The sequence below is a fragment of the Ovis canadensis genome, chromosome 25 (assembly GCF_042477335.2).
Source record: "Ovis canadensis isolate MfBH-ARS-UI-01 breed Bighorn chromosome 25, ARS-UI_OviCan_v2, whole genome shotgun sequence".
In the NCBI taxonomy this organism is placed as follows: domain Eukaryota; kingdom Metazoa; phylum Chordata; class Mammalia; order Artiodactyla; family Bovidae; genus Ovis; species Ovis canadensis.
Window position 1 is genome coordinate 47,070,703 of NC_091269.1, and position 12,923 is coordinate 47,083,625.

At 42.4% G+C, this 12,923-nt stretch overlaps 1 protein-coding gene across 16 annotated transcripts in view; it reads right to left on the reverse strand.

Moving 5' to 3' along the window:
• USP54 (ubiquitin specific peptidase 54) overlaps positions 1-12,923 on the reverse strand; it is a 130,166-nt gene that overhangs the window by 17,830 nt on the left and 99,413 nt on the right. For 13 of the 16 annotated variants that reach the window (XR_011253018.1, XM_069572070.1, XM_069572074.1 and 10 more), the window contains 6 exons: positions 12,617-12,848; positions 11,573-11,706; positions 8,361-8,528; positions 5,794-5,913; positions 4,683-4,878; positions 1,506-2,893 (listed from right to left, as the gene is read on the reverse strand). Coding sequence is in view for 15 of the 16 variants with exons in the window: in XM_069572070.1 (XP_069428171.1) it covers positions 1,506-2,893; positions 4,683-4,878; positions 5,794-5,913; positions 8,361-8,528; positions 11,573-11,706; positions 12,617-12,848 (2,238 nt within the window). In the remaining variant the exon portion in view is untranslated. The remainder of the gene's footprint in view (positions 1-1,505; positions 2,894-4,682; positions 4,879-5,793; positions 5,914-8,360; positions 8,529-11,572; positions 11,707-12,616; positions 12,849-12,923) is intronic. The other 3 variants (XM_069572082.1, XM_069572078.1, XM_069572083.1) reach the window with 1 other exon arrangement.

Here is a 12,923-nt window from a genome sequence, read left to right on the forward strand (position 1 = left end):
TGCTATATGGGGTGCATGCTAAGTCGCTTCAGTGTGTCCAACTCTTTGCAACTCTACAGACTGTAGTCTGCCAGGCTCCTCTGTTCATGAGATTCTCCAGGCAAGAACGCTGGAGTGGGTTGCCATGCCTTCCTCCAGGAGATCTTCCTGACCCAGGGATTGAACCCATGTCTCTTACATCTCTTGCCTTGGCAGGAGGGTTCTTTACCACTAGCGGTACCTGGGAAGCCCACTGTTTGGACTTTTTGTTTTGTTTGTACTATAATGTTTGACATTCAATTGCTTAGTTCAGTTTTAGTCACATTGTATTTTTTCATATGTGTTTCTTATCCTTAAAACACTTCACATTTGTATATTCTTTCTCTGTTACATTAGCCAGGATCTAACTGAGGCAAATTCCTACTTTTCCTTATTCTTTAGAATCTTCCCATACTGCTTTGTCCTATGTATCTAAGGATCCTAAAAATGTTATTGCAAAGTCTAGAGTGAAGATCCTAAGAAAAACATATCTTAATATCAAATCTTATATTTATGTGATGATCCCCACTCTGACACTACTGGAAACAGAAGACTCTGAATAAACACTTGTTTGGCTGTAATTAAATGTTGGTTGGCAGCATGCAAAGAATCTATACCACCTGAACTGAAGATACATTTCTCGAGTCAATTTCACAGAATCATACGTATCATTTTAAGAGTTGCAAAGTATCTTTAAAAGAAAATCACTGAACCAATTTTCTTATAGGTAAAATCTTATATATTAAATGACTTATCCAAATTTATACTGACAGTTAATGATGGAGACAGGATGACAGTTCAGGCTTTGGATTCTTAAGTACACCAATCCTAAATTATAAATATCCTTTACGTCTTCAGTTTATAGAATTATGTGTATACTTTGCATTTAACATTAGACTTCATTCTTCACACAATATAATCTCACAAAGAGTCAGTCAACAGGTACCCTACAAGCATACCTCCTTGAAAATTCTAAACCCGGTAGTTTCGGAATGGATGAGGGAAGGTCTCGGTATAGCTGGTTCGGTACAATCTGGAAATGCTACATTGGAGACCTGGCTCAGTGTCTACATCCTTGTTGCAAGCTGGATCTGGAAGCTGGATCTTGGGATCAGTTCAGTTCCTAAGCCATAGAAGGATGACTTACCCACTCAGCCTCCCCTGTCTCATGCTGAATCACTCTCAAAGGCCTAAGAACCACTCCTTAGCATATATACTGCAGCGCCCTGGGCATACAGTCATTGGTCTCTTTCTTTAGAAGGAGGGAACTAGCCTGTGAGTGATGATTCTGCCCCCATTCTCTACTCTAGCCAGGAAAATGTCTAGCTCTTATCATGAAGTCGTTATAAATAAAGTCAGAAATTCTGCTGCTGCCACCTAAGCTGAGGATATTATTTAGATAGAATACCATCCCCCCTTCTGATCTTATCCTCCTGCCTTCAGCTTTTCTGTGCCCCCACACCTCCTGCCCCTGCTTGCATTCTTACCTGTTTGGCTCAGCGGGTTCCAGGCTACTTCCTGCTGCCCACATCCAGAACAGCCAGATTGAGAAACCTGAAGACTGGCTTGGTAGAGAGACTCCAATTCTGAGGTCTCCTGCTCTGTGTCCTGGTTCCAATGTGGATGCAAAATGATGTGCTTTCTTTCTGGATAGGTTACACAGGTATGGGAATCATGAGGGGAGGACTTCATTCCTGGCCCAGGGACCCCATGTGTAAGCTGAGAATCACAGAGCCTTGTGACATTCACCCAAGAATCCAAAGGCAAGGAAGTCCCCGAGTCGACACTGCTGCCCAGCTCCTTAGGCCCACCATCTCTCACTTGAGACGGTTTCCCGTGGTAAATACCTGACTCTACCAATCTGGGCTGTCCTCCCCTAGAAGCTTCACCGTTAGGCGGCCCAGAGTTCATGGCAAGAGGAGGATGATTAGCAGGCTCTTCCCAGGAAGGCAGTTTGTTCCTACTATCCAAACAGGGTTGTTGTTTTGCCCAAGACCAGTGGCCTTTCCCTTGACCCTGTGGGAAAGGAGGCTTACAGTCAGAAGGTGGAGAGTCCTTCCTTAGACTATTTGGCAAACTTCTATCCTGGGCACCTGTTCCATCCCTGGTGGAGGCTCCGTGCATCCTCTGGAACTGCTCTGCCAAAGAGCGGACAAGCCCCTTGGTGGTAGGAAACTCTGGCATAGAGGGCTCCTCGCTGCCTCGGTCCATATTTGAAATCAATGGAGTTTTGAGGTTTGGGGTTTGGAGGCATTGGTTAGTTTTCTGTACAGTATTAGAAGAGTGAAGCACAGATGAAGAAGGAGCAGGTTTTACAGGGTGGCAGGCCCTGTACAGAGAAAGGCTAGGCTGAGCTGCTGAATTTGAAGGACCACAGCCTAGACTGCGTACATCTCCTCTCTCAGAGGTGGCTATTATTCCATTTGGCTGTGGCCAAGGCATCACCTGGGATGAGTCAGCAGGATCCCTCTGTTCTTGGAATAGCTGTTCTGGATCGGTGTCTCTTCCTTCTTGTTGGGGGAACCGGGTCCCGCTGCTATTGTCACCCCTGCAGCTTTGCAGCTCATCCTCTGATTCCCAACCATGATGAGAATTCTTCTCAGTTCTCCCTGGTGTTTTAGGTAAGCCCTGCCTGTGGAACACAGAGGGGTCAATACTGTCCACCTCCACAGAAGTAAGAAGGTTCGAGGCAGAACCGCTGGGGGAATTGTGCTGTGGAGCAGACAGGGCGGATGACTCTGGGAATAATGGCGAGTGTGGCTCATGGCAGGAAGCAGGTGAGTAAATGAAAGTACTGGCCCCAAACTCTGTATTCGTGTAGGGTTCCAGCGGGGCCTCCTGGCTTAACAATACTTGGAGCGGGATAGGCTGTTCACTGAAATAAATAAAGAGAGCCAGTCATAAACTGTCTTAATTGACAAGATTACTTACAAAAAGAACTGTTCATCTGGTTCCCATTTCTAGCTTTTCACAGAGGGAATGGTGAAAAGAAATAGAAAGACAAGCATAAGTAGAGTCAACAGGTTGGAGGTTCACAAAAGACATGTGGTCAGCTCATACCCAAGAAACGGGTAATATCAGTTCTCTTTGTTAAATATCCTCATCAAAGTTGTACACAGTAATAGTAAGCAAAGCTCTTGCCAATATTCTTCATTACCTGTAAAGTCCCATTCCCATCCTCTACTTAAAAATTCAAAAACAAAAATTTCTAGTCCCACATGCAGATGACAAGAGAAGGTAAGCAGAGCCTAGAGATCACTCATACCTAGGGTCCTAAGAGGCAGACCAGTCAAAAGAACCAGAAGGCCATATTTACAGAGTACAGGATGACTTGGGTTCCTGGCATTAACAGAAAGATCAACCATTTCAAGCGTATTCTTATAATCTGGATTTGATTGTGTTTATTCACTGAGATGCTTTCCCAAAGTAATAAATGGTGACTCTCTTGAGATCTGGGAATGGGAGTAGGGATTAAACGCATTTAATTGGTTTCTAACTAATTGTTTTATATTTCTGATCTGAAAATCTCATTAGAAGCACTTAGATATAACCTTAATTACTCACATATATCAAGTGGCCTTAAGATTTCTGAAAAGAGTTTAGCTCCCTCAATTACTTACATTCAAATATATCTCTGATCAGATTCTCAAATCAGCATTCAACTAGTGGAGTAAACAATAGGAGAAAAGAAGAAAATGGGAAGATCCTAGCTAGGAGTATTAAATTTCAATGATAACATACTATAAACTTATTACCCTTATAACACTGTGAAGAATGTATTACTTATAAGGGAAACCTAATGGAGTCCAAAAGACCTGGATTTGAAATTCTATGCTTCTACTACTTACTAGCTGAGTAATCCTGGGTATCATACTTGGTTAATCCTCTCTGAGCCTGAGTTTTCTTATTTATAAACCATTGCTAAATATTAATCCCTGTCTCCTAAGGTTATTGTGAGATAGGTAAAATAAAACAGGAAAGTATTCAGCTTACTGCCCGGGCAAATATTCAAAAAATGTTAGCTTCCTTTATAACATTTATATTCTAAAAACTACTCAGGCTTATTAATAGCCAACATTAAAACATTAATTCTTACTTACTTCTATCTATTCTAAGTAACAGCCAGTTTCAAGGGCTAAAATGTGGGAACTATACTAATGGCCATGGGGACTTTTTTCCTATTCCTGACCATAGGGAAGTAAAACAAAGGGAATCTTTGTGTCTTCTCTCAATCGTTCAGTCAGAGCAAGGAAGACTGCTTTCTCTGCTTCCTTAAGGGACATGAGACACTGAAATTCGCAAATAAATCACATGGTTTCTACTGCAAAGTGAAATGCAACTCAGATTGTCATGTCTAAGATCGTAATATGTACCAATTTGATAATCATGTTATTATACAAGTCCAGAGACAAACTCACCCACAGGAAATATGGACAAGTGGTCTATTTATGACGCTATACTTTCTGTATCTTTCTAGGAACTGTTAAGACAAGGACCAGCAGTGGGATGAGCTTTTCTTTGTATATCTGACCTGAGAGAAGAAATCTTTTCAGAGCACTCTTCTCTCTCCCTGGAGTCGCCAAGACAATGAGAGCTGGCTATGGAGCACCCATGGTCACTTCCTCCCCTGGCGTCCATAAACTACAGTGGTTCCCAGGCACTACCTTGTTGGCTGAGGGAGGGCTCCTCCCTGTGAGGGGAGGCAGGTTGAGGGCTGCGACGGCGGCTGAGATGATTGCTGCTGCTGCATGCGATCCTGCAGGCTCCGTGCTTTTCGAATACTGATTTGCAACTTCTTATCGACTAGGGCTCTGCTGTGCGTGCTAGAGCTGGCACCATGCAGGGCAAGTCTTAGTTTAGCTAAAATGCAAAAGAAAATATAGCAGAAACAGAACACAAAAATACAAACAAAAATAAAAAATAAAATTCAACCAAAAATGAGCAGTTATGCAGTAAAACTGAAAATAGGCAGCAGAACTACAAGGCATGGACCATGCATATGGTGTCCAGGGCACAGAGCTGCCTCTGGCAGCAAGGAACATTCATGGGAGCCATGGAGGCCAAACAGGTTCATTCAAATTTAAAAATCAAACAAACAAAAAGCTAAACTAAAATGAGTCAAGAAGATAAATTGGTGCTTCCATCTCAGATGTTACCACTCTCATTGTCCTTTGCAACTAACCTGTCCAATTCTGGTCTCCATTCTCTGCTCCCAACTCCCCCTTCCCGAGAGCCAACAGCAGAACTAAGATCCAAACCTGCGTCTGTCTTTATAGAACACAGCTTCTTGTGGGTCATATTTGAGAACCAGATACAAATTCTTAGTCCCTTGCTGTAACCCTATGGTGCAGCATACCAGGAAGGCAGGGAAGAAACATAAAGAATCAAATATGCAGTTAAGAAGTCACTGGCCTAGGAAGTCACAGCCAATTTATTCATTTCTTCCTGCCCGAAGCTCCACTGCACTAGTCAGTAACTAGCACAAGAGCAGACTAACCTCGCCTCTGAGACCTAACTTTATTTGGGGATTATAAGATAGGTATGGCTGGATAGTTCATTTGTAGACTCCTGCTGAGATTTTTCCAGCAAATATCCACAGGCCACAGTGACAGTGCCTAGCACATTCAGGAATCTGAAAGGAAAAGATAGCTAAAGGGCCTCAGTTTGGGGGAGTGAGAGTAACGAGACCTAAAAGCTCTTTTTATCCTATCTGAGTGAATAACTATCATGGAGTTAGTCAAAAGTGCCATAGCCATAGCGGTTAGAGTTACTTACAGATAGCTTCGTTACAGAGAGCCAAAGCGGCAGCACAGTCTCCCTTCTGCTCCAGATGCAGCGACTCTTCAAACACTGAATCTGCCTCTTGCAGGGACCTCTCAAAGCCGTCACTCCTCCCTGAAAGGGCCAGCACTTTTCATTTTCATAACAACCTGTTCCAACCTTTCCTATGTACCGTTGTTTCCCTTCGGTGCACGTAAATCCTCACTGCTGAGCCTCTGGTCCACCTCTACTCCAGCTGACCATTACTAGTAAGAATTCTCTGAAACATGTGGGACATCCACTTTTCTTTGCCTTAGCTGAGACCTTACCAAAGCCGTGAAAGACAGGCATGTCATTGCCCACCACATATTTCAACTCCAAGACCTCTTACGAGGGCCCTCAAGAAAGAACAAAGTACTGTCTATAACAGAAGGGTGGGTTCTTCTGCCTGGAAATGACCTGCTTTCCCACAGGATTGTAACAAGATACAGCTTGGCAATGTGTGTCCAGAACCCCAGATCTCCACCGAGACCTCCACTGCTGTGTTAAGGCAAAAGTGGCTTCATGACTCTGTGGATAGCCATGTGTAACCCTTCTTTCCTGTACTAATTCTCTCTCTACCACCTGCACCTGGAAAATCAGTACTCCTCTTGGGCACAGGTGTTCTACAGTTCCGAACTTCAATATATCTACCAAGTCAGTGGAACCATCTTTGTTCTTGGTTTGCACACACATATCTTTCATCAGCACAGCTAAGTATTTACTTCTTTCCTGCCCTTGCTCACCAAACCTACCATAAAAGAGTCACCTTCCCACACAGTGACCATGAAATGTTGCCTTCTCCCCAAAAGTGAATCTGTGCCAAAGCAGGTACAGGAGTCAAAGAACAGTGCCAGATAAAAAGTGACAAACTACTCTAAGCGTAACTTCTGTCGAAGAATCTTCAAGTTTATGTATTGCACTGCCTTTTACTCACTCATAACCATAAATCAGTAGTAAGCTGTAATGTAATTTCATCTGTGATTGGAATTGACGGTAAGTTTCACAAGCTCACAAGAAAAAAAAAAATTATTTCTCCCATAATATCCCCATCCTCCATTAACCTCCAGCTGGACATGGTAAGAAAAGCTCTTCTATACCCCTAACATTCACTCCCCAATTCACTAATAACTTTTGGAGAAAAATCGGGAAGACAGTGGAAGTAGCATTTGGGTTCTACTCCACCACTAGAGTTATGGTCCCTGGGGTAGGGGGTACACAGGCCTGAAATTTTCTCATTATATCCTAAATCAACTGAATCTATGCAACCTTTATAATCAGAGGTGGTGGCTACAGCAATTAAAAAATGTTCTCTACAGAGACATAGGAAAACTACAGCTGGCCAATCATTGTACTAAATTTTAATTCTTATCCGCCAGAATTCTTAGCACTCCATTCCTTGCTCTTCCAGGAGGTGCTAAACCAAAACATCTGGAGCACTGACGGTGAAATACAACCAGAGGGACCCCACTCTCAGTTCTGATGCACTAACCAACTGACAGAGTGGGGAGAAAAGTAAGGGAGGAAGATGACAAGACCCCTCTTTCAGAAGCAACGTTAACCTGAGACACCAATGTGATATAGCTTAAGGAAAAAAAATCAGAAAAAGCTATCTAAATATAGGGATAGCTAAGTAATTAGGAAAGGTAAGCTAATTTGGAGACAAATACAATATTCTGGGAAGTATAAAGCAACAATTGCTTTGAATCAAAAGACAGGAGAATCAGAGGAGAAAGGGGGCCCCTCAAAAAGCCCAGGAAGTTTCTTTGAGTGTTGATAATAAGAAAGAAGTGGGCAAGAGAAAGCAGCCACCCAAAACAGCCCAGGCTCCTGTTCTTTACACTGCTTTAGCACAATCTGCTGTATCTGGCTGGAGGTTCTGAACAATAGATTTATTTCATAGACAAGCAGAGATATAGGTTTCAGAGCCTATTTAAAAGAGATACCTCAGCCTTTTTAAACTGTTATTTTGAAGGCTAGTCTCTCCTGGTGTAAAACGACATCTTAAAGCAATCGAAGAAAAAAACAGTAACTAATTTGGGGCAGCCAGAGCAGCTGAAATAAAGGCCAGGAAAACTGTGTGAGATTGGAAAATGAACCATCAGAGGATGAAAAGGCAGTCAGCCTCTTGTTCTTAGAACCTCCTTGGCAGATCCACTTCCCTGAAGCTCCAGGTAGGAAATCTCAAGGGCATCTTCCTGCTGAAGAATTCCCCTCACAGTCAGTGTGGTTCATTCATTGCCTTTTTCTGCTGTTTCTGAACTGTGAGTAGTTTAATTTACACCTTCTATAGCTGCTCATCAGAAATACTTTTCATGAACAATGTACTATCTCTAATCTACAAGCTTTTAACAGGCCCCAAATCAGTGCCTGTCTCTATCTAACAGGCTTGTTACCTCCTACTTTAGTTCTCACTGAAATGGCTAAATTAAGATAAAATATAATTCTGCTAAAGAAAAGACAGAATTTATGAACTCAAATACCTTTTTCCTTCCCCCTCTCTCTGTCCCCATCGCCCACAACCTAACGCTCACAACAATTACCCTGATTCTGCAGTTCATCCAAGTCCATGAAGCGGCTGGGATGAGGGTTAAACCCTTTAGCTGCCTCTAATTCCTTCTCTCGTTTCCTTCGAAGTTCCTGTTCCTGTGCCCTTCTGGCCACTTCTTCCTGCAATTCATCCAGTTCAGTTTTGGAAGATATCTCCCCACCTGGAATACAAGCAAGGGAGAAGAGAAATCGCCACTTTCCCATAACCAAGACTAAGCACCTGCTATATTCCTGGTCACCACACTGCTTTTTCTTTGGAACTCTTGGCTTCAGTTTGGAATGCAAATTTGGATAGTGTTTTCCATATCAGATTCAGGATGAGGCCTGGGCCATGAATAATAATAATAAGAGTGATATTTATTGAGCACTTTATAACACAAATAACAACATAGCAACTAACATTTGTTGAGTATTTACTATGTGACAGGCATAGTTGCAAGCACTTTTACCTGTATTATTTCATGTAATTCTCACAACAATATGTGAGGTAGATACTATTATTGCCCACATTTTAAGAAATGAAGAAACTGAGTCACAAAGACAATAAACAGCTTCCCCAAAATAACAAAGATGGCAAATGGTAAAGCTGAATTAAAGTCAAATAGGTTAAATTCATAATCCAAGCTTTTAACTACTAAGGAGCATTCTCTACTGCCACTAACTCACCAGGAAGTTTCAAGCAAGTCAATTTCTCTCCCTTAATTTCCACCTCCTTCCAAATGAGTTTGTAAAATATCCATAGTAGTAAACCTTAATTTTATCAGTGTTCATAGATGGAATCAAATAGATCTAAAAGGATACCCATGATATATTAAGCGAAAAGCCAAGTGATATAATAATATCTATAGTATAACTTCCTTTTATTGATTTTTAAATGGTAGTAATAAATTTACTTAGGGGTTCCCAGGTGGGTCAGTGGTAAAGAAGCCACCTGCCAATGCAGGAGACGTGGGTTCGATCCCTGGGTCAAAAAGATCCCCTGGAGAAGGAAATGGCAATCCACTCCAGTGTTCTTGCCTGGGAAATTCCATGGCCAGAGGAGCCTAGTGGGCGACAGTCCATGGCGTTGCAAAAGAGTTGGACACAACTTAGCAACTAAACAACAACTACAATAAACTTATCATTATACTTGTACACAGAATACAAAGCATAGAAAGAGATGTAGAAAGATATATACCATAATGGTAACACTGCTGCTACTGCTGCTAAGTCACTTCAGTTGTGTCCGACTCCGTGTGACCCCACAGATGGCAGCCCACCAGGCTCCCCCGTCCCTGGAATTTTCCAGGCAAGAACACTGGAGTGGGTTGCCATTTCCTTCTCTAATGCATGAAAGTGAAAAGTGAAAGGGAAGTCGCTCAGTCGCATCAGACTTCGCGACCCCACGGACTGCAGCCCACCAGGCTCCGCCGTCCATGGGATTTTCCAGGCAAGAGTACTGGAGTGGGGGTGCCATCGCCTTCTCCGAATGGTAACACTACTTCCTTCAAATTGAAGAGGCACAGCGCAAGTTACCAAACTGTTGGACTTGTGTTAACCTCTGTAATTTTTTAAAAGAGTGATCAGTCACCAGATTAAAAAAAAATAGTTTACTATACAAGGAGGATGGTAGTGTAGTACAGTATATAAGGAATTTATTCTAGCTCCTTGCCAAATATCTTTTACAAGTTGACGGATCCAGTTGGTGAATTCTATACAGCTAGTCTAGAATCAGGGCTATCAGTGAAGTCATGAGATTCAGTCTTCAGTGTACTGAAAAGCTATTGGCTGTTAAAGAAAAGAGAAGGGAGAACAGGCTGAAGTAAGAGCACGGGTATATCAAAGCCATGTTAGTCAATATGAGACAAAATGTGGGAAATAAACTAAACCTATAATTTCATTAGGAAGAATAAATTTCTTCCATGGGTTTCTAACTGTAACCTACTCTAGCCCAGAATTTCAGAGATTATCTGCCCCTACATGCATTGTTCTGCTTTGCCAGATGTTAGCAGTCTATGCCCCTCACTCATACCTGAAAGAGTTCAGACCTTTTTATTTCTGCTGCATATCATGCTTCCAGCCACCGCTAGGAACTTTCCGTGGTCATTAAGAGAACTGGCTGTCAAACCAGTAAAGTTCCTGGGCTCATCTCTACAGTTTGCCGTGTAGTATTCTGGCCTCATCTCCCTAGTGAGCTGGCCACAAATCTATATTCAGATGCTCATTAAATCAGATCATAATTAAACTTCTGCCCACACATGCGACTCCCAATTCATCTAACATACCAGAAAAAGAGAGGGATGATGAAACACACCTTTCAGAGAAGGTTGATTTTTAAGTTAGACAAGCAGATCCCAGAAATCCTCAGCTGAGTAAACAATACTGAATACATATTATCTTCCCTCAAAAATCACAAAAAGTCTCCATCTTGGGGAGACTATATAGCAATTACCTCAATTTTCTGCTCTAAGTAAGGATCTATTCATTCTGCTTATTTGAATATGCACTCTAAGTATATATGCGTGTTGTGAGAAGAATGCAAATAGGATATAAAATCTATGACTACCTCAAATTTCTATGCTTGGTGTATGATGCCTAAAATTCCAATATTCCTTTATCTTTAAGCTTTGACTTGTGAAAATACTAGCTTCTCTTAAAGAAAGCACATTTTCACGCATTTCCAGTCACATATATCTAGTGCAAAAGAGTCAGATCATCCCTTTAGAGCTTCTTTGGAGAAGGAGGGACACAGGCACGTTCAAGAAGGAAAAACCAAGCAAGGATACTAGGCAGGATAGAGAGGCAGGGGTAAGGGTAGCTCTGACCTGCTCATTTCCCAATTTTGTCTAGAGTCTACATGTCCTCCTTGTTATCTCAATTCAGAGGAATAAACAATAAAAAGTCCATTCCCAAGAGGATGCCTCTACACCGAGGAAAGCCCCAGGACTTATTCTTCGGAGGAAAGCAGGTTCTCCTGACACTGTTCACCATATTTCTGTTCCTTCTTGCTTCCACCAGAAGCAAAGGAGCAAGCAGGAGGGCTGTGATAGAACAACAGTGAAAAAGATAAACCTGGAGAGAGAGCAGATCAAACGCCTCCACATTCACATTCTGGTGGAACGAAGCGCAACTGCCCTCTCATTTCAAATGTGCTCAAGTTAGGCTGTTTCCCAGACAGAACTGGCAGTGAAATCCAGCTGTCCAAATCCAGTGTCCCTCCACTTACCTGAAAGGGGCTGGTTCTTCATCCAGCCACTCCTGGACACAGCGGAGTCTGCCTCCAGGATGCTGCTACTGTGAGACTTAGGGATGTGACGCCAGGAAGGGGCCAACCCTGCTGACCTCTTAGCACTTGGATCCCTTCAAAACAGAAACCAGAGGCGAAGGAAAGCATCAGAACGCTGGTAAATAGCAACATGCGTAGGACCAAATTCCCTCCAAAAGCAACAACAAAAACCTAAAGCACCAAACTAACATTAAAATATCTGGTAAACTATTTCTGAATATCGAAACACCCATTCATTTCCCCATCTTATCGCACCTCATTCACGTTTTGTGTGTGTCTGGCACAAAATTTCTTTAATGAATTAATAAACAAATGTTCTCATATAGACTGCCTTCCTCTTTCCTACACTTTTATAGCATCTTTGCATGTGTTAAACTGAACAGGGTCTGAGGTCAGGGAAGAGCAGTGGGAAAGTATGGTGATATAGTTATCAACCTTTTGGATGATGTCCCTCCTTTCAAAGCAACTATACTGTTAGCAAACTTGTCTCTGAGGCAACTCAGTAAAAAAACAATGTATGGAGATCTGAAATATATAAAGCAAATGGGTTTTATGGACAAGGTGCAATGACCACTGTTAAGCTGTCATCATTATCTTATGGAATGATGAACATCATTGGCTTCATAAGACACAGAATCCCTGATGAACCTAAAAAAAAATAATAGTAAAACAAAAGGCAGGAATAAACAACAACTGGATTTTCTCTCTGATCGTATACAAGTTTCAATTCACTAACTCATTCTTTCATTAAGTTTGCCAGTTATTTTATATATAACACTTTAAAAAAGTTGTCTCCCCTTTCTCAAGTGCCTTTGCTTCTTCCCCCAGCAGAGGGTGCTGCTGCCACAGAAATTGATAGACCACATTTGCTTGCCCACAAGGGGGAAAGACAGTGCATCTCTTCAGCTTGTGTGAGTTAAGAAGCCTCTTGGCGGCTTACATTTCTGTGAGGAACAACACAGCTATTCAAAGGCCAAACAATACCTGCAGACACTTGAGCTCTCAGGCAGGGCTGCATCCAGGCTGACGGGGCTGCTGCTGTTCCTCTCACTGCTCTCATAGCCAGATTCCATTCGCTGGATTAGGCGAGGGTGTTGCTCTAAAAGGTGACAGCCTGGCCGTGCTGGGCCCCAGATCTTGTACTGGGGGCTTGGTCCACCAGTTTTAACGTCACAGGCAGGTGGCTTGCTTGACTCATCTGGTGTAAATTCTTTTGCTATACCGATCAAAGGACAGTGTGGAAAGAGGTAGATTTAGCATCTGCCTCAAAACAAGACAGAACTAACCCCTC